Below are 26,515 nucleotides of genomic sequence, written 5' to 3'. Positions count from 1 at the left end.
ATTTGTGCTGTGGGGGGTGCTTAATGTCTGAAGGAGTCGACTGAAGGCTGCTTGTCCTCTGCAAAAGCATGCAATTGGTCCACTGATGGATACATCTTGATATTTGTCTAGTCTAGTGTGTTCATTAGATGGGTGAAATCCTCTTTCAGTGCCTCTGTGCCTGTTTTCGTAGGCAGTTAGCCTCTGGTATGCGTGCCATTAGCGTTAGCCACGCTTCTAGGCCTCTTTTCTTTTGGAAAATTAAAAAAAAAAAAATTATAATAATAAATTAATTTATTTTATTTTATTATATTCGACTAAGAGGTTGGCCAGTCGACTACGGCCCCTTTCGACCGATTAGTCGACTAATCGATTAATAGGGGTCAGCCCTAGTAACAACCATCAAATAGGCCTACATTCACAGCACACACATCCACACGCACACACTCACTTTAAACAAACAACTCACTGCAGCACCCACTTTACCCACTTTAGACACTTAACACACTTTATATTGATTGGTAAATAATTTGCACTACAACTTATACCTCATTACACCTTACTGTAAATTGTATCTAAATTGTACCTCATCCCATTTCTGCATTGTACTGTATTGTATTGTAACTCAGTTACTTTTCTACTCTGCATTGTATATTGTATATATTGAACACTTTTGTCCACGTACTTGACTTCTATTTTATACTTGCTATACTTATTTTATACTTATCTATTTTTATCTAGCACAATCTCTAGAGCGAAACAGAAAGAAGCATTTTATATAAAAGTATTCTGTACTTTTGTATGACAACTAATAAAGAAACTTGAACTTGAAACTTGAAACACTGGTAATAATACGCCCACTTTAAACACACAAGAAAAGGACACTTTAAAGGAAGGAAAAGGACACTTTAAGAAAATGACTTGTTGTGATTGTTGTATAGTATAGTTACTAGTGACAGCAAGTATAGCATAGGGACATGGAAGAAAAACTGCACATTGTATAGGAATGTACACAGGATCCAGTGCCTTTAAGCGATTTATTAACATGTCTATTTTACCATGTCTATTCTAGTTATCTTTTTATTATTATTACTATTACTATTGTTTTATTGCACAATCGAAGCAGGCATGGCCAACCGCATTTCACTGTATGCCCTGGTATGTATGTGATGAATAAAACTCTTGAATCTTGAATAATAATAATAATAATAATAATAACTTTATTTATATAGTTAATGTCCCCATGGGCGGGACAAATCTTCTTTAAAGAAGTCAAGAAGAAACATCACAATAAATCAAGAACAAAAAACCCGCCATGAAATCCAAAATAAATGTAAAATAAATAAATGCAACACTCACAGACATACAGTACCCCAGTGAAGGTAAGGAAAAACTCACTAAAAACCTAGCAATAGGAAAAAAGCACCACAGGTGATGTGGAGGAGAGAAACCTTAGAAGGGCCGTTCAAGGGGGTACACCCCGTCTTAGATGTCGGTGATAGTAGTGCAATGAATGATCGATGGGTGGAGAATAAAACGGGCGAAATCGTTGGTATGTATGTACATAATATACGTGTAATAAAAAATAAAACACAAATATGTACATGCAATAGCAACTGGGGTACATGAGAAAATGTTAGAAAGATTTAAAAAGAATAGAGCTAAGAACAACAACAACAAAAGAAAAAGCATAGAGGAACGAGCGCTAGTATGAAAATAAGATAAAGGCATTCAAGCCACTGTTCTACTGTACCTGCCAGTGTTCTACTGTACCTGCCAGTGTTCTACTGTACCTGCCAGTGTTCTACTGTACCTGCCAGTGTTCTACTGTACCTGCCAGTGTTCTACTCACTGTACATGCCACTGTTCTACTGTACCTGCCAGTGTTCTACTGTATCTGCTAGTGTTCTACTGTGTGTTCTACTGTACCTGCCAGTGTTCTACTGTACCTGCCAGTGTTCTACTGTACCTGCTAGTGTTCTACTGTACCTGCCAGTGTTCTACTGTCTTCTACTGTACCTGCCAGTGTTCTACTGTACCTGCTAGTGTTCTACTGTACCTGCCAGTGTTCTACTGTCTTCTACTGTACCTGCCAGTGTTCTACTGTACCTGCCAGTGTTCTACTCACTGTACATGCCACTGTTCTACTGTACCTGCCAGTGTTCTACTGTATCTGCTAGTGTTCTACTGTGTGTTCTACTGTACCTGCCAGTGTTCTACTGTACCTGCCAGTGTTCTACTGTACCTGCCAGTGTTCTACTGTCTTCTACTGTACCTGCCAGTGTTCTACTGTACCTGCTAGTGTTCTACTGTACCTGCCAGTGTTCTACTGTGTTCTACTGTACCTGTGCCAGTGTTCTACTGTACCTGTGCCAGTGTTCTACTGTACCTGGGCAGATGTTGAGCTTGAGGTTCTCAGCGATGGTGTTGATGGCGGTGAAGTCGGTGGTGTAGTAGAAGTGTTTCTCCGTGGGTTCCGAGGCGATCTCACGCAGCTCGTCCTCCACCGCCTTGCCGACGCCCACGGCGTACATGGTGATGCCTGGCGCGGGCACACGGGTTCACATTTACACAGTGGCGGAGGGGGGTACACAGTTCCTTTACTTTTAACCCTTTCACTGCCACACGACAGAAGGTCAACCCTTTATTATCACTGATTGTCACGTAAAATGTATTTATATGGTGTGAAAAAAAGGAATTCCGGGGAGGGGGGGCGTCCTAAAACCGAAAGCGACCACACGCCGCGACGCGTGCCGCTTGCTTCCCCCTCCGCACATCTGGACTCAATCAACCGACACCTCCGTGCATCTGGAGTCAATCGGCTCGCAATCACCCGCAGCTGAAAGTAATGAGTTAGCTCCCCGTCCAGCAGGGTATAGGCAGCTGTCTCGCTCATGTGGTGGGGGGCAGGGGGGGGGGGGGGGGGGGGGGGGGGGGGGGGGGGTTCTGAATAGCTCTATATTCTAGTGCATTTGATCTGGTTAACAAAATGTATTTACAACTAAAGAGTTTTAAATTATTCCTCAAGGTTTGTAAGATGAATTTGTTTGTCTTTTATTTTAAGTGCATTTTACCTTTAATTTCTCTAAAGGTAAAGTTCATCACTCTGTACACATCACTGTTCATCTCACTACTCTCTACATCACTGTTCTTCTCATTAACATCACTGTTCATCTCATTAACATCACTGTTCGTCTCATGACTCTGTACATCACTGTTCTTCTCATGACTCATTAACATCACTGTTCGTCTCATGACTCTGTACATCACTGTTCTTCTCATTAACATCACTGTTCTTCTCATTAACATCACTGTTCTTCTCATTAACATCACTGTTCTTCTCATTAACATCACTGTTCTTCTCATGACTCTCTACATCACTGTTCTTCTCATTAACATCACTGTTCTTCTCATTACTCTGTACATCACTGTTCATCTCATTAACATCACTGTTCGTCTCATGACTCTGTACATCACTGTTCTTCTCATGACTCTGTACATCACTGTTCTTCTCATTAACATCATTGTTCTCCTCGTTACTCTGTACATCACTGTTCTTCTCATTAACATCATTGTTCTTCTCATTACTCTGTACATCACTGTTCTTCTCATTAACATCATTGTTCTCCTCGTTACTCTGTACATCACTGTTCTTCTCATTAACATCATTGTTCTTCTCATTACTCTGTACATCACTGTTCTTCTCATTAACATCATTGTTCTCCTCGTTACTCTGTACATCACTGTTCTTCTCATTAACATCATTGTTCTTCTCATTACTCTGTACATCACTGTTCTTCTCATTACTCTGTACATCACTGTTCTTCTCATTACTCTGTACATCACTGTTCTTCTCATTAACATCACTGTTCTTCTCATTAACATCATTGTTCTTCTCATTACTCTGTACATCACTGTTCTTCTCATTACTCTGTACATCACTGTTCTTCTCATGACTCTGTACATCACTGTTCTTCTCATTACTCTGTACATCACTGTTCTTCTCATTACTCTGTACATCACTGTTCTTCTCATTAACATCACTGTTCTTCTCATTACTCTGTACATCACTGTTCTTCTCATGACTCTGTACATCACTGTTCTTCTCATTACTCTGTACATCACTGTTCTTCTCATTACTCTGTACATCACTGTTCTTCTCATTAACATCACTGTTCTTCTCATTACTCTGTACATCACTGTTCTTCTCATGACTCTGTACATCACTGTTCTTCTCATTACTCTGTACATCACTGTTCTTCTCATTACTCTGTACATCACTGTTCTTCTCATGACTCTGTACATCACTGTTCTTCTCATGACTCTGTACATCACTGTTCTTCTCATGACTCTGTACATCACTGTTCTTCTCATTACTCTGTACATCACTGTTCTTCTCATTACTCTGTACATCACTGTTCTTCTCATGACTCTGTACACCACTGTTCTCCTCATTGCTTACACAAGTGTAATGTACTGTATACGTTTATGTAAGCAATTGTGTCGGAGGGCGGTGGAGCGGTTGTTGCGCTCCACCTGGGTTCACGGCCGAGGCCAGACTCTCGAGTGACTCCGGTGACGACAGCTGACGGCGGACATCTGCCCTTCAAAGACACCGGAGAGCGAACGTTGTCTCTCTGTAACGACGTTCCGCTCGGTCTCTCCGTGTGACGGCTGAGGGCAGATGTTCCGTGTTGCTCTCAGGCCAAAATAGGTGGAACGAGGGTGGGAAAACGAGATGCAAAAGACTTCTAAGGACTCTATCGCAGCTGCAAATGTCCCCCAGCCTTTTAACTTCAGAGACTGACCCCAAGTCAAATGGAGACATGATCCAATAGATTTTTTTATACGCCTGAGTCTCCTGAACACGGAGATACCGACCCCAAGGCGACCGGCACTTTCTCCGCCGAGCTATCGTCACTTTTCTGCACATGCGCAGATTGCCCAGGGAGTCTCGGAAATGTGAGGTAGGTGCGGAAAAAGTGACTATAGCTCGGCGGAGAAAGTGCCGGTCGCCTTGGGGTCGGTATCTCCGTGTTCAGGAGACTCAGGCGTATAAAAAAGTCTATTGGATCATGTCTCCCGCGCCCCCACAGCCCTAGCTACAACCGCTTACGCCAAGGCTCTAATCAACATTTATTCATTTGATCTCCCCGTGTTCCCTTCCCCCTCACAAGCTCCGTGTAACGCGGACGTGCAGTGGTCTATATACCAACCCCCCTCTGTGTCAACCATGTGAACCAGCCGTCATACCCGCTTCCTTGGCCTTCTTTGCCCACTCCGTGATGTCGTCCTGGGACCGTCCGTCCGTGAACACCAGTCCGATGCGGGGGACGTTGCGGCTGGTGGCGCGGGCTCCCTCGCCCTCCGAGAAGCTGTTCTCCACCATGTGCTTCAGGGCCAGGCCTGTCATGGTGCCCTTCTCCATGTACTCCACCTGGGCACGGAGGAGGGAGACACACAATGACGCTCTCCAGTCCAACATATGGAGACAATTGACCACATTCATATTCTGGATACTAGGTTGGCATTGGATAAAAGTGTCCGTAGAATCCAAATATGCAACACACACACGGAGGAAGACACAATTATTAATTTGTGTAATAATAATATTTATTATATATTAAGAGATATCTTGCAAACTTGTATGTAACTGTTATCTGTGTTTTTTTTCTTTTTTTTTCTGATTTTATAATGTGAATTTGTATATTTGTATTCATTTAGTTTCTTTTGTTTTTTTTTTTGTTTTTTTTGTTGTACATTTGTATTGTATTTGTTTTGTCCAGGACCCCAGGAAGACTAGAGGCTATTTCATGTGTCTCTAATGGGGATCCTTTAACCCTTTCACTACCACACTACAGAAGGTTAACCGTTAAGTGTAGTTAACCGTCCGTAGTGTGATAGTAAAGGGTTATAGTAAAGGGTTAACCTTCTTTATTACATGGTGTTTTAACATTCGCCAAAATGCTTGATTGTGATTGGTCAATAGCGCTCGGTTGCCCCTGACAGCGGTGAATTATTTCTCGATAACTGACCGCTGCCATGGGCAACGCGCAATAATGACCGCTGATACGGGTAACAGAGCGCTATTGACCAATCACAATCAAGCATTTTGGTCACAGTCACGAAAGCTGCTCAGCATATGCACACAGCTGCACTCATCAGTGCAATCAGACCGGCTGCCGGCGATGATGACAGAGGAGCCACAGAACAACTGCGTCTGCATTTGATCTCGTCTTGTCGATGGTGTAAAATGAATTAGGTATATTGTTAGTAAGTTAGCCATGTAATAAGCGGGATAATGTATAGCCTATACTCGGTCATTGTCGCAAAATAATTTACCTTCACTGACGTTTAGAACACCTCGGCGAGGCGCCTGGGTGTTCTAAACTCTGTGTCGGTCAATTATTTTGCGACAATGACCTCGTAGCTATACATTATCCCTTACGTAGTGTAGTATATGCAACACTCCCAGACATACAATACCCCAGTGAAGGTAAGGAAATACTCACTAAAAACCTAGCAATAGGAAAAAGCACCACAGGCAATGTGGAGGAGATAAACCTTAGAAGGGCCGTTCAAGGGGGGATCCCCCAACTTGGATGTCGGTGATTATATAGTGTTGCTACAGTATGGATGATCGATGGGTGGAGAATAAACAGGCGAATAGTTGGTATGTATGTACATATACATGTAATAAAACACATATATGTACATGCAATAGCAACTGGGGTACATGAGAACATTTTGAAAGATTTAAATAGAATAGAGCTAAGAACAACAACAACAAAAGAAAAAGCATAGAGGAACGAGCGCTAGTGTGAAAATAAGATAAAGGCTAAACGTCTCGGAGCTCAAAATATTCCATTCCATGTATTCCGCTCGGAGTAGTGATTTTTTTTTTGTTTTCATCAACTTTTTCTCCCTTTTTCTATTTTTCTCCCATCCCAATTTCGTATCGTCCAATTCTACCCTCCCCTGTCTCGAACGCTGTTTGGCCATGCCTCCCACAAGCCGGCTGCAATGTGGACGAAGCCATACATTGCACGAGTCCCCTCCGGTACTCGAGGTAGCAGCCGTCGCATCTTTTCACCTGCACGGCGCGATCTTTCAGCGTCGGGGGTCTGCGCTTTGGAGGGCACGCCGCCCCCGTCGCTTCCTGATTCTACTGCGCAGGCGCACCAACCGACCTGTAGGAGTCGCTGTCCACAGCGTCCGATCCCCACCCATCAGCTTCCCACCCCCTAATACTGCCAAATGTATTAGTATGAACGACCAGCAAAGCTGAATGCAATGCGGAGAGCTGGGCTCGAACCCAGCGTCTCCTGCATTGGTGGTGAGCGCCTTTCCCACTGCACCACCTAGCCGCCCTCGGAGTAGTGATTTGAAGGAGTCCAGGGATGTAGCGTTGCGGAGTTACAGTGGGTGGTAACTAGTGAGCACTCTTTTAGAAACGGATCTGCTCAGGGTTTGTGGTTTGGTCGGACTTCCTGACTCTTCGCAAAACTAGTAATAACACTCAAGTAGTGTTGGAGATCAATAAACGCAGAAGATTGGTCACAGGAGGATCGCTAGCATGGCTAACAAATGCAAATGTATGTAGTCTGCCCCGTTGTTCTGACCAGGATTACGCTCCTTTTGCCCCCTTGATGCGCGCGCACACCGAGTCTGACGTGGACAGCGGACAGGTCTATTATGTGAAGAGATGTTTATGTTAATGTTTATGTTTATGTTCATGTTTATCCCAGAGAGCAGCTTTACCTTCATGACAGCAGCCTTGATCTCGGCAGTGGTGTGGTACTTGTCGAGCGCAAACTCTGTCCTGACCCGGCTGGAGTACTGGACCAGAGCCACCCTGGTGCCGTGCAGAGACACGTCCAGGTTGTCCACCACCTGGGAGAGGAGGAGAAGATAGCGCCGTTTATCTGATGTGCCGCGGGCAGGGCCGGCCTGTCCTACAGACCATACAGGCAGTCGCCTAGGGCCCCGAAATGGGAGGGGGGGAATATATATATATTAGAGCTGGGCCGTTAACGGCGTTAACGTGCTGCGTCAACGCTATACTAGTATTGCGCGATAATATAATTAACGCATTAATCTAAAAAAAAAATGTTTTTTTTTTTTTATATATATATTTTTTTTTACCTTTATTTACCCAGGGTAGGTTCGCTGAGCACAGATGCTCTTTTTCAGGAACGCCCTGCTTCACATTCACACAGTTCCATTCACACCTGGGAGCTGCCCAGTACAACCACAGTTGACACCATTGGCCACTGAGCAACTCCACTGGAGCAGTTGATTCAAGCCATGTCACATAGTTCAAGTTTGAAATGATTCTTTCTGTTTTGCTCCTGAGAGTGCTAGATACTGTACTGTACTGGTAATATTATTTATTTGTGTTAACTTCTGAATAAAACAACTTATTAAACACAAGTACATCTTATTGAACATTATTTTGATATTTCATTACCAATTATCATAGCAAAACAGCTTTTTCAAACAGTCTGTAATGCATTTTGGAAACGGGAGATGGGCTCATGGTGTAATGGGTCACCTGGCCTGAGAAACATAAGGAGGAAAGAAAAAGTAAGGACTTACTTCTGGTCATTATTTGGGTAGAACACACATATCGCTGCTGTCGGGACAAAACCTCATAACTCCAAAAACCCAACTTTTCAGCAGATGAAAAAAACTAACACAGATTTGAGGGTGAATAGAGTTAGGAGGTTTAGACAGATGATCGGTTTAATGCTTTCCCATTGTTTAAACTTTGTAAAACCCACACACACATATGGAGGATGATCTACGGAGTTGATTTATATAATAAAAAAATAATTCAAAAAATGGAGTTATGAGGTTTTGTCCCGACAGCAGCGATATTTTGAATGCCTTCGGCAGGTATTTTTTTTAGCCATTTTAATCTAGATTAATCTAGATTAAATCCAGGATTGCAGATAGATTAATCTAGATTAAAAAAATTAATCTATGCCCACCTCTAATATATATTATTATTATTTATTTTCTTTATGTATAGTGGAGTAAAAGTATAAAGCTCCCTAAAATGAAAAGTACAAGTAGCTCAAAATTGTACTTAAGTACAGTACTTCAGTAAAAAAAAAATATAATAATAATTTGAAATCTTTATTTCGAACATGTAAATAAATATAAACAATATAAAATCAAAACAAAAAAAAGAAACATAACTCAATTTACATGTTCGAAAAAGAGTAGGAAGAAGTATACACTTATTTAGTTAGTTACTTAGTTACTTTCCCCCCACTACTGCAACGCAGTTCATTTACCTGATTCACGAACTTCTTGACCAGCTCAAAGTTCTGCGGGCGGACGCTCTTGGAGCCGTCGATCACGAGGACCAGGTCGATGTTGGCCGACCTGCAGGCTGGAGGAGCGAGAGAGCAGGGAGTCACATCGACATTCTGGGAGGAATATTACATTTTATTTTATTCAACCTCTTTATTGTATTGAGTTGTAACAGCCCTGGCCTATATTTTATTTCATAATTATATTTAGGGATGCTTGACATTGGCTTTTTTTTACCGATACACCGATATTGTCCAACTCTTAATTTCCGATACCGATATCAACCGATATAAACCGATACCGATAAATGCAGGGTTTCCCCCCCAAAAACGTAATAATTTCCGGTAATTAACATTACATATCTCTTGTTGTGGAATTAACACAACATTATGCATACTTTTGACAATAAATAAAATCATAATTTGTTCTTACTTGCTTGCCTGGGTAAATAAAGGTTATTGAAATGTAAAAAGAAATATATTAAATTCTTTTTTTTTTGAAAACCGATACCGATATTTTCCGATATCACATTTGAATGCCAATATCGGCCGATAATATCGGACATCCCTAATTATATTCTATTCTATTGTGCTTAACTTCATATTTCATATTTTATTTAATTTTACTCCACCGATCTTTATTTTATTATCTTTTTGTCTGTCCGTTAATGTCGCACCGAAAGACGACCAAATCAAATTCCTTGTGTGTGAAAACTACTTGGCAATTAAAGACCTTTCTGATTCTGATTCTGATTCTGATGTGCGCTGTGCACACGCTCTGCACACGCTCTGCACACGCTCTGCACACGCTCTGCACGCGCTCTGCACGCGCTCTGCACACGCTCTGCACACGCTCTGCACACGCTCTGCACGCGCTCTGCACGCGCTCTGCACGCGCTCTGCACACGCTCTGCACACGCTCTGCACACGCTCTGCACACGCTCTGCACACGCTCTGCACGCGCTCTGCACGCGCTCTGCACGCGCTCTGCACACGCTCTGCACACGCTCTGCACGCGCTCTGCACACGCTCTGCACACGCTCTGCACACGCTCTGCACACGCTCTGCACACGCTCTGCACACGCTCTGCACGCGCTCTGCACGCGCTCTGCACGCGCTCTGCACACGCTCTGCACACGCTCTGCACACGCTCTGCACACGCTCTGCACACGCTCTGCACGCGCTCTGCACGCGCTCTGCACGCGCTCTGCACACGCTCTGCACACGCTCTGCACGCGCTCTGCACACGCTCTGCACACGCTCTGCACACGCTCTGCACGCGCTCTGCACAGCTTGCTACAGACTCCCAGAGGCACAGGTCAGCGATTCACGCTGGATTTTTCAAAGATAACAAAAGATATTTCCCTGCCTCTGACCGGCAAGCGATGTTGCACATGCGGTGTACATTTTGACAAGGAACGCGGCGGTGGGGTTCGTTTTCTGATGCGACCACCAGGAACATCACTTGGCAGGCTGCCATTTTGGAATGTCTGAGGACCAGATCTTTTTCTCAGAGTGTTTGGGTCATTAGTAGCTGTTGGGGTGTGAAGAGAATTTCACCGAATATGACCAAATTGGTTCTAAAAATAAATGGCCTACACCACCTTTAATAGGGTTCTCTATGTACTAGTACAGCTGTTGGAACACAACAGTAATGCATAAACGATGTTCTCTCCGTTAATTCCACAACAAGAGATATGTAAGGGATAATGTATGTATAGTGTATGACGAGGTCATTGTCGCAAAATAATTGACCGACACAGAGTTTAGAATACCGAGGCGCCTCGCCGAGGTGTTCTAAACGTCAGTGAAGGTCAATTATTTTGCGACAATGACAGAGTATAGGCTATACATTATCCCGCTTATTACATGGCTAACTTACTAACAATATACCTAATTCATTTTACACCATCGACAAGACGAGATCAAATGCAGCGGTCAGTTATCGAAAAATTATTCACCGCTGTCAGGGGCTATTGACCAATCACAATCAAGCATTTCGGCGAATGTTAAAACGCCATGTAATAAGTAATGTTAATTACCTGAAATTATTCCGTTTTTTGGGGGGGGGGGAACCCTGCATATATCGGTATCGGTTGATATCGGAAATGAAGAGTTGGACAATATCGGTATATCGGTATCTGTAAAAAAGTCAATATCGAACATCCCTAACAATAATGTATACATAGATGAACATTCTTACTCAGCTGATAGAGTTGTGCCCTTCCTGATGACTTGTCGTTACATAACTTGTAAGTAGTTTTGGATAAAAGCGTCAGCTAAATGACTAAATGTAAATGTAAATGTACATGATGTTCTCTACCTATTACTACAGCTGTTGGTAGGTATCGATATCGATTTATATGCGGGGTTTCCCCCCCCCAAAAAAACGTAATAATTTCAGATAATTAACATTACATATCTCTTGTCGTGGAATTAACACAACATTATGCATACTTTTGACCATGAATAAAATAAGAATTTGGTCTTACTTGCCTGGGTAAATAAAGGTTAAATAAATGTAAAAAAAAAACGATACCGATAATTTTTCCGATATTACATTCTAATGCCAATATCGGCCGATAATATCGGACGTCCCTATTACACGATGTTCTCTACGTACTTCCACAGTTCTTGGTACATAACAGTAATGCATAAACGGTAGGGATGTTCGATATTGGGCTTTTTTACCGATATCCGAAAGACCGATATTGTCCAACTCTAAATTTTTCCGATACCGACATCAACCGATACCGATTTATATGCGGGGTTTCCCCCCCCAAAAAAACGTAATAATTTCAGATAATTAACATTACATATCTCTTGTCGTGGAATTAACACAACATTATGCATACTTTTGACCATGAATAAAATAAGAATTTGGTCTTACTTGCCTGGGTAAATAAAGGTTAAATAAATGTAAAAAAAAAACGATACCGATAATTTTTCCGATATTACATTCTAATGCCAATATCGGCCGATAATATCGGACGTCCCTATTACACGATGTTCTCTACGTACTTCCACAGTTCTTGGTACATAACAGTAATGCATAAACGGTAGGGATGTTCGATATTGGGCTTTTTTACCGATATCCGAAAGACCGATATTGTCCAACTCTAAATTTTTCCGATACCGACATCAACCGATACCGATTTATATGCGGGGTTTCCCCCCCCAAAAAAACGTAATAATTTCAGATAATTAACATTACATATCTCTTGTCGTGGAATTAACACAACATTATGCATACTTTTGACCATGAATAAAATCAGAATTTGGTCTTACTTGCCTGGGTAAATAAAGGTTAAATAAATGTAAAAAAAAAAACGATACCGATAATTTTTCCGATATTACATTCTAATGCCAATAATATCGGCCGATAATATCGGACGTCCCTAATGAACGATGTTCTCTACGTACTTCCACAGTTCTTGGTACATAACAGTAATGCATAAGCGATAGGGATGTTCGATATTGGGCTTTTTTACCGATATCCGAAAGGCCGATATTGTCCAACTCTAAATTTTTCCGATACCGACATCAACCGATACCGATTTATATGCGGGGTTTCCCCCCCCCCAAAAAAACGTAATAATTTCAGATAATTAACATTAAATATCTCTTGTCGTGGGAATTAACACAACATTATGCATACTTTTGACCATGAATAAAATCAGAATTTGGTCTTACTTGCCTGGGTAAATAAAGGTTAAATAAATGTAAAAAAAAAAACGATACCGATAATTTTTCCGATATTACATTCTAATGCCAATAATATCGGCCGATAATATCGGACGTCCCTAATGAACGATGTTCTCTACGTACTTCCACAGTTCTTGGTACATAACAGTAATGCATAAGCGATAGGGATGTTCGATATTGGGCTTTTTTACCGATATCCGAAAGGCCGATATTGTCCAACTCTAAATTTTTCCGATACCGACATCAACCGATACCGATTTATATGCGGGGTTTCCCCCCCCCCAAAAAAACGTAATAATTTCAGATAATTAACATTAAATATCTCTTGTCGTGGGAATTAACACAACATTATGCATACTTTTGACCATAAATAAAATAAGAATTTGGTCTTACTTGCCTGGGTAAATAAAGGTTAAATAAATGTAAAAAAAAAAACGATACAGATAATTTTTCCGATATTACATTCTAATGCCAATATCGGCCGATAATATCGGACGTCCCTAATGAACGATGTTCTCTACGTACTTCCACAGTTCTTGGTACATAACAGTAATGCATAAGCGATAGGGATGTTCGATATTGGGCTTTTTTACCGATATCCGAAAGACCGATATTGTCCAACTCTAAATTTTTTCGATACCGACATCAACCGATACTGATTTATATGCAGGTTTCCCCCCCCAAAAAAACGTAATAATTTCAGATAATTAACATTACATATCTCTTGTCGTGGAATTAACACAACATTATGCATACTTTTGACCATGAATAAAATCAGAATTTGGTCTTACTTGCCTGGGTAAATAAAGGTTAAATAAATGTAAAAAAAAAAACGATACCGATAATTTTTCCGATATTACATTCTAATGCCAATAATATCGGCCGATAATATCGGACGTCCCTAATGAACGATGTTCTCTACGTACTTCCACAGTTCTTGGTACATAACAGTAATGCATAAGCGATAGGGATGTTCGATATTGGGCTTTTTTACCGATATCCGAAAGGCCGATATTGTCCAACTCTAAATTTTTCCGATACCGACATCAACCGATACCGATTTATATGCGGGGTTTCCCCCCCCCCAAAAAAACGTAATAATTTCAGATAATTAACATTAAATATCTCTTGTCGTGGGAATTAACACAACATTATGCATACTTTTGACCATGAATAAAATCAGAATTTGGTCTTACTTGCCTGGGTAAATAAAGGTTAAATAAATGTAAAAAAAAAAACGATACCGATAATTTTTCCGATATTACATTCTAATGCCAATAATATCGGCCGATAATATCGGACGTCCCTAATGAACGATGTTCTCTACGTACTTCCACAGTTCTTGGTACATAACAGTAATGCATAAGCGATAGGGATGTTCGATATTGGGCTTTTTTACCGATATCCGAAAGGCCGATATTGTCCAACTCTAAATTTTTCCGATACCGACATCAACCGATACCGATTTATATGCGGGGTTTCCCCCCCCCCAAAAAAACGTAATAATTTCAGATAATTAACATTAAATATCTCTTGTCGTGGGAATTAACACAACATTATGCATACTTTTGACCATAAATAAAATAAGAATTTGGTCTTACTTGCCTGGGTAAATAAAGGTTAAATAAATGTAAAAAAAAAACGATACAGATAATTTTTCCGATATTACATTCTAATGCCAATATCGGCCGATAATATCGGACGTCCCTAATGAACGATGTTCTCTACGTACTTCCACAGTTCTTGGTACATAACAGTAATGCATAAGCGATAGGGATGTTCGATATTGGGCTTTTTTACCGATATCCGAAAGACCGATATTGTCCAACTCTAAATTTTTTCGATACCGACATCAACCGATACTGATTTATATGCAGGTTTCCCCCCCCAAAAAAACGTAATAATTTCAGATAATTAACATTACATATCTCTTGTCGTGGAATTAACACAACATTATGCATACTTTTGACCATGAATAAAATCAGAATTTGGTCTTACTTGCCTGGGTAAATAAAGGTTAAATAAATGTAAAAAAAAAAACGATACCGATAATTTTTCCGATATTACATTCTAATGCCAATAATATCGGCCGATAATATCGGACGTCCCTAATGAACGATGTTCTCTACGTACTTCCACAGTTCTTGGTACATAACAGTAATGCATAAGCGATAGGGATGTTCGATATTGGGCTTTTTTACCGATATCCGAAAGACCGATATTGTCCAACTCTAAATTTTTCCGATACCGACATCAACCGATACCGATTTATATGCAGGGTTCCCCCCCCCCCCCCCCCCCCCCCCAAAAAAACTTCATAATTTCAGATAATTAACATTACATATCTCTTGTCGTGGGAATTAACACAACATTATGCATACTTTTGACCATGAATAAAATAAGAATTTGGTCTTACTCGCCTGGGTAAATAAAGGTTAAATAAATGTAAAAAAAAACGATACCATAATAAAAAAATAAAAAACAAAAAAAAAAAAAATCCGATATTACATTTTAATGCCAATATCGGCCGATAATATGGGACGTCCCTAATGAACGATGTTCTCCACGTACTTCCACAGTTCTTGCCGTCCAGCTGCAGCTCCTGGCCCTCGGGGCAGACACAGTGGAAGGACCCTGGGTCGCTCACACACTGGAACTCGCAGCCGTGCACCACCGTCTTGCACATGTCCAAGTCTGCACAGGACAGACAGCGCGCACGTGAATACATACACACACCCACGTGCACGGGAATACACACACCGACGTGCACGTGAATACACACACTTGACAGGATGACACACACCGACGTGCACGCGTGAATACACACACCGGCGTGCACGTGAATACACACACTGATGGGATGACGCGCACCGACGTGCACGTGAATACACACACGTGACAGGATGACACACACCAACGTGCACGTGAATACACACAGTGACGGGATGACACACACGACGTGCACGTGAATACACACAGTGACGGGATCACACACACGACGTGCACGTGAATACACACACTGATGGGATGACGCGCACCAACGTGCACGTGAATACACACACTGACGGGATGACGCACACCAACGTGCACGTAAATACACACACTGATGGGATGACACACACGACGTGCACGTGAATACACACACTTGACGGGATGACACACACCAACGTGCACGTGAATACACACACTTGACGGGATGACACACACCAACGTGCACATGAATACACACAGTGACGGGATGACACACACCAACGTGCACATGAATACACACACGTGACAGGATGACACACACCAACGTGCACGTAAATACACACACCAACGTGCACGTGAAGACACACACTGATGGGATGACACACACCGACGTGCACGGACACAGACACACAGGTGGACGGACAGGTGGTGGTCACACACGGAGACAGAGACACACACACACACACAACATGACAGAGGTCACGACAGAGGTCAGGCCGGAAGGCCTTGTTTCTTTTGTCTCACTGCTGGTCACTGAGTTGTACAGGTCTACACAGTATAGCACCTATACTGTCATTTGAGCCTGCCTATACGGTTAAAAGAGAATTCCACACAAAAATGGATATTTCTGTATTATGTATCTCCTCAGTCTGCCCTCTTAAATATATATAAATATACATGTAAATATATCAGAATACTGTGCCGTGGGAGGCGTAGCTAAGAAACAGTGATGAGAGACAGTGGTTCAACGTGTGTCTTTCATCTCCTCTAATAACTATACAGTTTAGCATTCCTCCTTGAAACCAGAGGGTAGTCGTAACCACAAGCAGCGCTGACATGTGGCTAACAGCACTCATTGGTTTCAATGACAAATGTTATTACACATCAGTCTAATATAGGTCTAACATCAGTCTAATAGTGGTCTAACATCAGTCTAATAGTGGTCTAACATCAGTCTAATATAGGTCTAACATCAGTCTAACATCAGTCTAATATAGGTCTAACATCAGTCTAACATCGGCCTAATATAGGTATAATATACTGTAGGTCTAACATCAGTCTAACATCGGTCTAATAGGTCTAACATCAGTCTAATATAGGTATAATATACTGTAGGTCTAACATCAGTCTAATAGGTCTAACATCAGTCTAATATAGGTCTAATATACTGTAGGTCTAACATCAGTCTAATAGGTCTAACATCAGTCTAATATAGGTCTAACATCAGTCTAACATCAGTCTAATAGTGGTCTAACATCAGTCTAATAGGTCTAACATCAGTCTAATTTAGGTCTAATATACTGTAGGTCTAACATCAGTCTAATAGTGGTCTAACATCAGTATAATAGGTCTAACATCAGTATAATAGGTCTAACATCAGTATAATAGGTCTAACATCAGTATAATAGGTCTAACATCAGTCTAATAGTGGTCTAACGTCAGTCTAATAGTGGTCTAACGTCAGTCTAATAGGTCTAACATCATTATAATAGGTCTAACATCAGAATAATATGTCTAACATCAGTCTAATAGGTCTAACATCAGTATAATATGTCTAACATCAGTCTAATAGTGGTCTAACATCAGTATAATAGGTCTAACATCAGTATAATAGGTCTAACATCAGTCTAATAGTGGTCTAACATCAGTCTAATAGTGGTCTAACATCAGTATAATATGTCTAACATCAGTCTAATAGGTCTAACATCAGTATAATATGTCTAACATCAGTCTAATAGTGGTCTAACATCAGTATAATAGGTCTAACATCAGTCTAATAGGTCTAACATCAGAATAATAGGTCTAACATCAGAATAATAGGTCTAACATCAGTATAATAGGTCTAACATCAGTCTAATAGTGGTCTAACATCAGTCTAATAGGTCTAACATCATTATATCATCACACATTGTTAACTGAAGTCTGCTGATGTAGAAATACCATGTTGTGACGGGTGGCTGGTGAAGAAGGACATGATGAATAAGTCAAACTATCCCTTTTTAAACTGAGGGTGGACTGAGGAGAGACGTAATGGAAATATGAATCATTTTGAGCGGAGTCCACTGACTTGTGCAGGTCTTCTTGTCCTCGTTGAGTTTGAATCCGTCGTTGCAGTCGCAGGTGAAGACGCCCGGTGCGCTGACGCAGATTTGTTGGCAGTCATGCTTCCCCTCCGCGCACAGGTCAATGGCTAAACGACACACACACATACATTATTGATTATTACTAGTGTGTGTGTTTGTTTCAGGTTGTCTGTGTGCACGGTTGCACTTCTTGTGTGCCTTCTTGTTTGTGGTGCACGTGTATATGTGTATAATGTACACAATCACAGTTTCAGCCATTGTATAAGTCCCAGTTTTTACTTCATACACACAGCGTATGCAACAGTTAGCCCCTGTTACACTCGTTCCTGGCCCCTAACATCAGTCTATACCGGAGCAAAGATGACTAAAGAAAGCTGCAAACAGATGTTTTTTAAAGCTAAACTAATTTGGATTATTTCCGTTCACCCTTAGGAAAGGCGGGGCCGTTAGCGAGTATAACCTTTAGTATAACTTGAGTTATCTTGTTCGAGCTCATAGACTCATGCCATTGTGAGTATGTGGTCAAGTAGAACCTAAAAGTGATTTAAACCAGTGGTTCTCCGTGGGTTCCAGGGGGTTCCACATTGAGAACCACTGGCTTAGAGGAACACGACAACATTTTGGGAAATCGGCTTACCGTCTTCTCCAGAGAGAGACAAGAAGATGGATACCAGTTTCCTCTCTGTGCGTTCAGTGGAACCAGTGCTAACCGGTCATGTCCGCTTCCATTCATTGTGCTAAGCTAGGCTAACGTGCAGCCAGATAGCTTTCTACTGAACGTACACAGAGAGGAAACTGGCATCTATCTTCTTGTCTCTCTCTGGAGAAGACGGTAAGCCGATTTCCCAAAATGTTGGCGTGTTCCTTTAAACTGAGAAATTCCTTTGAGGAGGCAGAAAGCGTCGCGACAGTTAGCCGCCACCTGTACTAAGAATAGATGCAACACGGGGGACATCTACAATGGCTACCACAGTATAATATACAATTGTCTGTGTGTTTGCGCACACATACGCTCGTATATTATATGTGTAAATACAGGTATTGTATCGGTGTGACGGCCTGACTAACGTGTGCAGGTCTTCTTGTCCTCGTTGAGTGTGTATCCTTGGTTGCAGTCGCAGGTGAAGACGCCCGGCGCGGTGACACAGATATGTTCGCAGTCATGCTTCCCCTCCGCGCACAGGTCAATGGCTGAACGACACACACACACACACACACATTCGTTATTACTAGGGTGTGTCTGAGTTTGTGTGTGTGTGTGTGTGTGTGTGTGTGTGTATGTGTGTGCCTTGTTTAATGTGCGTGTCTGTGGACAGTATTCAGTGTGGCCGGACACCCGCGATTGGGATCAATTCACTTTCAATTAAATTGATTCAGGAAGTGGATTTATTTTTCTTTTTTTTTTTTATACAAATTATCCAACCTATTGACCTATAATTCCATTCTGAATCGACTGAATTGAAAGTGAATTGCTCCCAACCCTGCTGGACATCCATGTGTACTGCAGCCGTTAGGGAAAATGTGGGGAAAACTGTGATCTTGCACATGTCCTGGGTTATTATGCACATCCCCGTCAGGTCGGTAAATGTATGATTTCTGAGGCCTATAATCTGTTAATAATACAGATACCATTTGATGGTTTACATGCTAATTCAATACTGCACAACTTTTTTTGCGCACATTCCTATATAAACTTAAACCTAAAGCATTACCTTATTAAAACCGAACCGTAAAAACGGAACCTGGCAACATTATGGGAAATGCGCTCACTGTCTTTTCCAGAGTTAGACAAGAAGATAGATACTTCCTCTCTGTACGTTCAGTTGAAAGCTATCCGGCTGCAAGCTAGCCTAGCTTAGCACAAATTAACGGAAGCGAATACGGACACCTAGCCTAGCGTAAAAAACTCTGAGAGAGGTGTTTTTGGCCCAGCAGCTGGGCTAGCTGGTCCGTATCCGCTTCCATTAAGTTGTGCTACATGTGTGCTAGCTTGCAGCCGGATAGCTTTCTACTGAACGGACCGGGAGGAAATTGGTATCTATCTTCCGGTCTGACTCTGGAAAAGACAGGAAGCGCATATCCCATAATGTTGGCAGCTTCCAACGTGACGCGGGAACGTTCACACATCCAGGGAAATGTGCAAAATCCACATTTTCCCAACATTTACCAAGACATAGCTGTGGTACAAATCCATGCTCTAGCTCTGCTGTGGCACCTGCTCAGAGAAAAACCTTCTAAAATGTCTCATCTCAGCGGTCGGAGAGGCACAAGAAATGGTCTGGCAATCAGGTAACTTCCACAGCCTTTCAGGAAGAACATGCTACGATAATGACGACACACGCGTGTTGGAATGACACAAGATGAGTTGCCCCCGAGCTAAACACATACAGGCGTCTCATAGGTACCTTACAAAACAAGAAGGATCGTGGTAGTTTGATGGTGATTTCAGTTGTGCCGGCAATCATTTACCATGATGCTGATGGCATAGATATATATAGAACACTAGATAGCTTAAGGCGGAGTCACCAGCGTCACTGAACCGCCGCCATCTTGCCCAGGTCAGCCTTGAGTGAGAGTGAGTGAGCTGCACAGACAAAAATACTCATAACGAGCTGAAATATTGACGGATTTACAAACGGGTTGGTTTGCTATAAACATCAAATATGTAGTTATGATACTGCACACTTATAAAAAAAAATATTTAAAGTTGTTTTTTTTACAAACTGCTTGAATCATAGCCACGTTAATAATGCTTGTAATAAACCAAACCGTTTGTAAATCCGTCAATATTTCAGTGAGTTATGAGTATTTTTGTCTGTGCAGCTCACTCACTCTCACTCAAGGCTGACCTGGGCAAGATGGCGGCGGTTCAGTGACGTCGCTCTCCATTGGCCGGCAGCGCGGGTAAGCTATCTAGTGTTCTATATATATCTATGGCTGATGGTACCACATCTGTACTTCAATTCCACCACGGTAACTGTAATTTGGTGGTACTATTGTGGTATTCCCATCATTCATTGGTCACTACCATCAGTGTAGTGACAACAAATTATGTATATATTGTATATATATATATATGTATAAAATGATGGATATACCATAATACCTTTTTGGAAAATACCACGATACCTTTTTTGTAAAGTATGTGTTAAAAAACAACACAACGTGTATCAATGTGAAGCATCACATAGTCATTCAGTCAGTCATTCACTCACAGTCACCAACACTGCCCCTAGTGGCAGCTCACCGGAATGGCACAGTCAGTCGCTCACTCACTCACGGTCACCAACACTGCCCCTAGTGGCAGCTCACCGGCATGGCACAGTCAGTCACTCACTCACTCACTCACTCACTCACGGTCACCAACACTGCCCCTAGTGGCAGCTCACCGGCATGGCATACATAGGCGATGCTTCACATCAATGACACTCTGTGTCCCTGTTTTCATCTGAACGTGTCTAGTTACAGACAACACATCCGGTGTTCAGAGTGCGTGTGAGTGTGTGTGTGTGTGTGTGTGTGTGTGTGTCTGTACATGTGTGTGTGTGTGACGGCCTGACTAACGTGTGCAGGTCTTCTTGTCTTCGTTGAGTGTGTATCCTTGGTTGCAGTCGCAGGTGAAGACGCCCGGCGCGGTGACACAGATATGTTCACAGTCATGCTTCCCCTCCGCGCACAGGTCAATGGCTGAACGACACACACATTTGGATTATTACTTGTGTTTGTATGTGTGTGTCTACGTTTCATGTGTGCATGTGAACAGATGTAGCCATAGACAGCAGAAGTGAGCTCCCCCTGGTTCGAAACCCCTTACTCAATATTAGGCAAAAGAGGATTCTGTTGACCTTAAACTAACAGTTATTGCATATGATGTAAATAACTACCAGCACATCTTGTGGCAATACATATAATTACTCATTTGACTGTGAAATTAATCAATTATATGATCCTAAATGCAAATAACTACATTTGCCCAAGAGCTAAGAATAATATATATTTAGTCAAGTGTAAAGTGTTTTGACCGTACAGTCTCTATAGTAAAGTATAGTTTTAACCATACAGTCTCTATAGTAAAGTATAGTGTTTTAACCATACAGTCTCTATAGTAAAGTATAGTGTTTTAACCATACAGTCTCTATAGTAAAGTATAGTGTTTTAACCATACAGTCTTTATAGTAAAGTATAGGAGGTTTTAACCACAGTCTCTATACAGTAAAGTGTAGTGTTTTGACCAAACAGTCTCTATAGTAAAGTGTAGTGTTTTGATCACAGTCTCTATAGTAAAGTGTAGTGTTTTGATCACAGTCTCTATAGTAAAGTGTAGTGTTTTGACCAAACAGTCTCTATAGTAAAGTGTAGTGTTTTGATCACAGTCTCTATAGTAAAGTGTAGTGTTTTGATCACAGTCTCTATAGTAAAGTGTAGTGTTTTGACCAAACAGTCTCTATAGTAAAGTGTAGTGTTTTGATCACAGTCTCTATAGTAAAGTGTAGTGTTTTGATCACAGTCTCTATAGTAAAGTGTAGTGTTTTGATCATAGTCTCTATAGTAAAGTGTAGTGTTTTGACCAAACAGTCTCTATAGTAAAAGTGTAGTGTTTTGATCACAGTCTCTATAGTAAAGTGTAGTGTTTTGATCACAGTCTCTATAGTAAAGTGTAGTGTTTTGATCACAGTCTCTATAGTAAAGTGTAGTGTTTTGATCACAGTCTCTATAGTAAAGTGTAGTGTTTTGACCACAGTCTCTATAGTAAAGTGTAGTGTTTTGATCACAGTCTCTATAGTAAAGTGTAGTGTTTTGATCACAGTCTCTATAGTAAAGTGTAGTGTTTTGATCACAGTCTCTATAGTAAAGTATAGTGTTTTGATCACAGTCTCTATAGTAAAGTGTAGTGTTTTGATCACAGTCTCTATAGTAAAGTGTAGTGTTTTGATCACAGTCTCTATAGTAAAGTGTAGTGTTTTGATCACAGTCTCTATAGTAAAGTGTAGTGTTTTGATCACAGTCTCTATAGTAAAGTGTAGTGTTTTGATCACAGTCTCTATAGTATTGAGTGTTTTGATCACAGTCTCTATAGTAAAGTGTAGTGTTTTGATCACAGTCTCTATAGTAAAGTGTAGTGTTTTGATCACAGTCTCTATAGTATTGAGTGTTTTGATCACAGTCTCTATAGTAAAGTGTAGTGTTTTGAACATACAGTCTCTATAGTATAGTGTTTTGAACATACAGTCTCTATAGTAAAGTATAAGATGTTTTAATAATAGTCTCTATTCTCCACTTGCACAACCTGAAAGTAGGCACTTCCGGCTGACTTCCGGTTGCGAATGAGTGTTTTGAACCAGGGGCTGAGACCAAGTATATTTTCCACAGTCAAAGGGTGCATAGAATGGCCTGACTGACAACAACGTCCATCTTGCATCATTTGAGAAGGAACAGTGTCCAGTAACTGCTTTCGTGCTACAGAGTGTGAGTCTTTGTAAACAATACATGTGTGTGTGTCTGTACATGTGTCTGTGTGTGTCTGTACATGTGTCTGTGTGTGTCTGTACATGTGTGTGTGTGTGGCGGCCTGACTAACGTGTGCAGGTCTTCTTGTCCTCGTTGAGTGTGTATCCTTGGTTGCAGTCGCAGGTGAAGACGCCCGGCGCGGTGACGCAGATATGTTCGCAGTCATGCTTCCCCTCCGCGCACAGGTCAATGGCTGAACGACACACACAATTGATTATTACTTTTGTGTGTGTGTGTACGTTTCATGTGTGCATGTGTATGTGAACAGATGTAGCCATAGACAGTAGAAGTGGGCTCCCCCTGGTTCGAATCCCTTACTCAATATTAGGCAAATGTGGATAATAAGGGGATTCTGTTGACCTTAAACTAACAGTTGTTTCATATTATGTAAATAACTACCAGCACATCTTGTGGCAATACATATAATTACTAATAATAAGAAATGTTATCATCTTAAAAGCAAATAACTACATTTGCCCAAGAGCTAAGAATAATATATACATAGTCAAATGTAAATTGTTTTGACCATAGTCTTTATATTAAAGTGTAGTGTTTTGACCATACAGTCTTTATATTAAAGTATAGTGTTTTAATAATACAGTCTCTATAGTAAAGTATAAGATGTTTTAATAATAGTCTCTATTCTCCACTTGCACAACCTGAAAGTAGGCACTTCCGGCTGACTTCCGGTTGCGAATGGTACTTCCTGTCCCATCCAAATACATTGTTTTTAGCTACTTTTCTCCCGTTATTTAAACAACTTTGTCGTCACAGAGAGGCAATGAAACGTTTGTATTATTATAGTATAGAATGTATTTAATAAGCACACGTTTGTCAGCAGGGTTTTTGGGCTGTATTTCATGTAAAAACGTTTACTGTTAGTTTACTTGCTCACGCTAATTAAGGCTAATGCTGGCTAACAGAAGCTAGCGCAAGAGACGACGCCGCAAAGTATTGTTTATAGTGCATTTCTTGCCACCTTATAGCATTTGTACATTTGTATGACAGTCTATAATGCTCCCGTGAGGTTTTTCCGGACGTTTTGGTAATGATTTTCACTATAAAATCATATTTCTAAATGACAGGAAGTTGATGAAAACTGTCCGGAATAGCTTTGAGGTAACGATCTTTGCCGATGCATTCCATTCTAAACGTAACGTTAGTTGTTCAAAACATTACCTGTCTATATAATTTGTTCCTCAATGTTATATAGACAGGTAATGTTTTGTAAACTAACTGCAGCCTGCTACAGTTAGAAGCTAACGTTAGCCAGCAAGCTGCAGCCTGCTACAGTTAGAAGCTAACGTTAGCCAGCAAGCTGCAGCCTGCTACAGTTAGAAGCTAACGTTAGCCAGCAAGCTGCAGCCTGTTACAGTTAGAAGCTAACGTTAGCCAGCAAGCTGCAGCCTGCTACAGTTAGAAGCTAATGTTGAGGAACAAATTATATAGACAGGTAATGTTTTGAACAACTAACGTTACGTTTAGAATGGAATGCATCGGCAAAGATCGTTAGCTCAAAGCTATTCCGGGCAGTTTTCATCAACTTCCTGTCATTTAGAAATATGATTTTATAGTGAAAATCATTACCAAAACGTCCGGAAAAACCTCACAGGAGCATTATAGACTGTCATACAAATGTACAAATGCTATAAGGTGGCAAGAAATGCACTATAAACAATACTTTGCGGCGCCGTTTCTTGCGCTAGCTTCTGTTAGCCAGCATTAGCCTTAATTAGCGTGAGCAAGTAAACTAACAGTAAACGTTTTTACATGAAATACAGCCCAAAAACCCTGCTGACAAACGTTTGCTTATTAAATACATTCTATACTATAATAATACAAACGTTTCATTGCCTCTCTGTGATGACAAAGTTGTTTAAATAACGGGAGAAAAGTAGCTAAAAACAATGTATTTGGATGGGACAGGAAGTACCATTCGCAACCGGAAGTCAGCCGGAAGTGCCTACTTTCAGGTTGTGCAAGTGGAGAATAGTAAAGTATAGGACGTTTTGACCACAGTCTCTATAGTAAAGTGTAGTGTTTTGACCACAGTCTCTATAGTAAAGTGTAGTGTTTTAACCATAGAGTCTCTATAGTAAAGTGTTTTGAACATACAGTCTCTATAGTAAAGTGTAGTGTTTTGATCATAGTCTCTATAGTAAAGTGTAGTGTTTTGATCGTACAGTCTCTATAGTATTGAGTGTTTTGAACCAGGGGGTGAGACCAAGTATATTTTCCACAGTCAAAGGGTGCATAGAATGGCCTGACAACAACGTCCATCTTGCATCATTTGAGAAGGAACAGTGTCCAGTAGCTGCTGTCGTGCTACAGAGTGTGAGTCTTTGTAAACAATACACGTGTGTGTGTCTGTACACGTGTGTGTGTGTGACGGCCTGACTAACGTGTGCAGGTCTTCTTGTCTTCGTTGAGTGTGTATCCTTGGTTGCAGTCGCAGGTGAAGACGCCCGGCGCGGTGACGCAGATATGTTCGCAGTCATGCTTCCCCTCCGCGCACAGGTCAATGGCTGAACGACACACACACACATATGGATTATTACTTGTGTCTGTATGTGTGTGTGTACGTTTCATGTGTGCATGTGTATGTGAACAGATGTAGCCATAGACAGTATAAATGGGCTCCCCCTGGTTCAAAACCCCTTACTCAATATTAGGCAAATGTGGATAATAAGGGGATTCTGTTGACCTTAAACTAACAGTTGTTTCATATTATGTAAATAACTACCAGCACATCTTGTGGCTATACATATGATTACTAATAATAAGTAGGGATGGTCGATATTGGCTTTTTTACCGATATCCGATATACCGATATGGTCCAACTCTTAATTTCCGATACCGATATCAACCGATACCAATATATGCGGAGGTTTCCAACCCCCAAAAAAACTGAATAATTTCAGGTAATTGCCATTACCTCTTGTCGTGGAA

General features: G+C 41.2%; 1 protein-coding gene across 1 annotated transcript in view; it reads right to left on the bottom strand.

The window, feature by feature from the left end:
• matn4 (matrilin 4) overlaps positions 1-26,515 on the bottom strand; it is a gene marked incomplete at both ends in the record, with an annotated part of 83,972 nt that overhangs the window by 2,729 nt on the left and 54,728 nt on the right. Inside the window, 10 exons of the mRNA XM_084315938.1 lie at positions 2,325-2,521; positions 5,233-5,416; positions 7,741-7,872; positions 9,282-9,379; positions 15,576-15,698; positions 18,043-18,165; positions 19,127-19,249; positions 21,623-21,745; positions 23,637-23,759; positions 25,969-26,091. Coding sequence (XP_084172064.1) covers positions 2,325-2,521; positions 5,233-5,416; positions 7,741-7,872; positions 9,282-9,379; positions 15,576-15,698; positions 18,043-18,165; positions 19,127-19,249; positions 21,623-21,745; positions 23,637-23,759; positions 25,969-26,091 — 1,349 coding nt within the window. The remainder of the gene's footprint in view (positions 1-2,324; positions 2,522-5,232; positions 5,417-7,740; positions 7,873-9,281; positions 9,380-15,575; positions 15,699-18,042; positions 18,166-19,126; positions 19,250-21,622; positions 21,746-23,636; positions 23,760-25,968; positions 26,092-26,515) is intronic.

This window comes from Notolepis coatsorum, assembly GCF_963971535.1.
Source record: "Notolepis coatsorum genome assembly, chromosome: 6".
NCBI lineage: Eukaryota > Metazoa > Chordata > Actinopteri > Aulopiformes > Paralepididae > Notolepis > Notolepis coatsorum.
The sequence above is the reverse complement of the archived record's forward strand: the minus strand, read 5'-3'. Positions and strand labels throughout refer to the sequence as shown.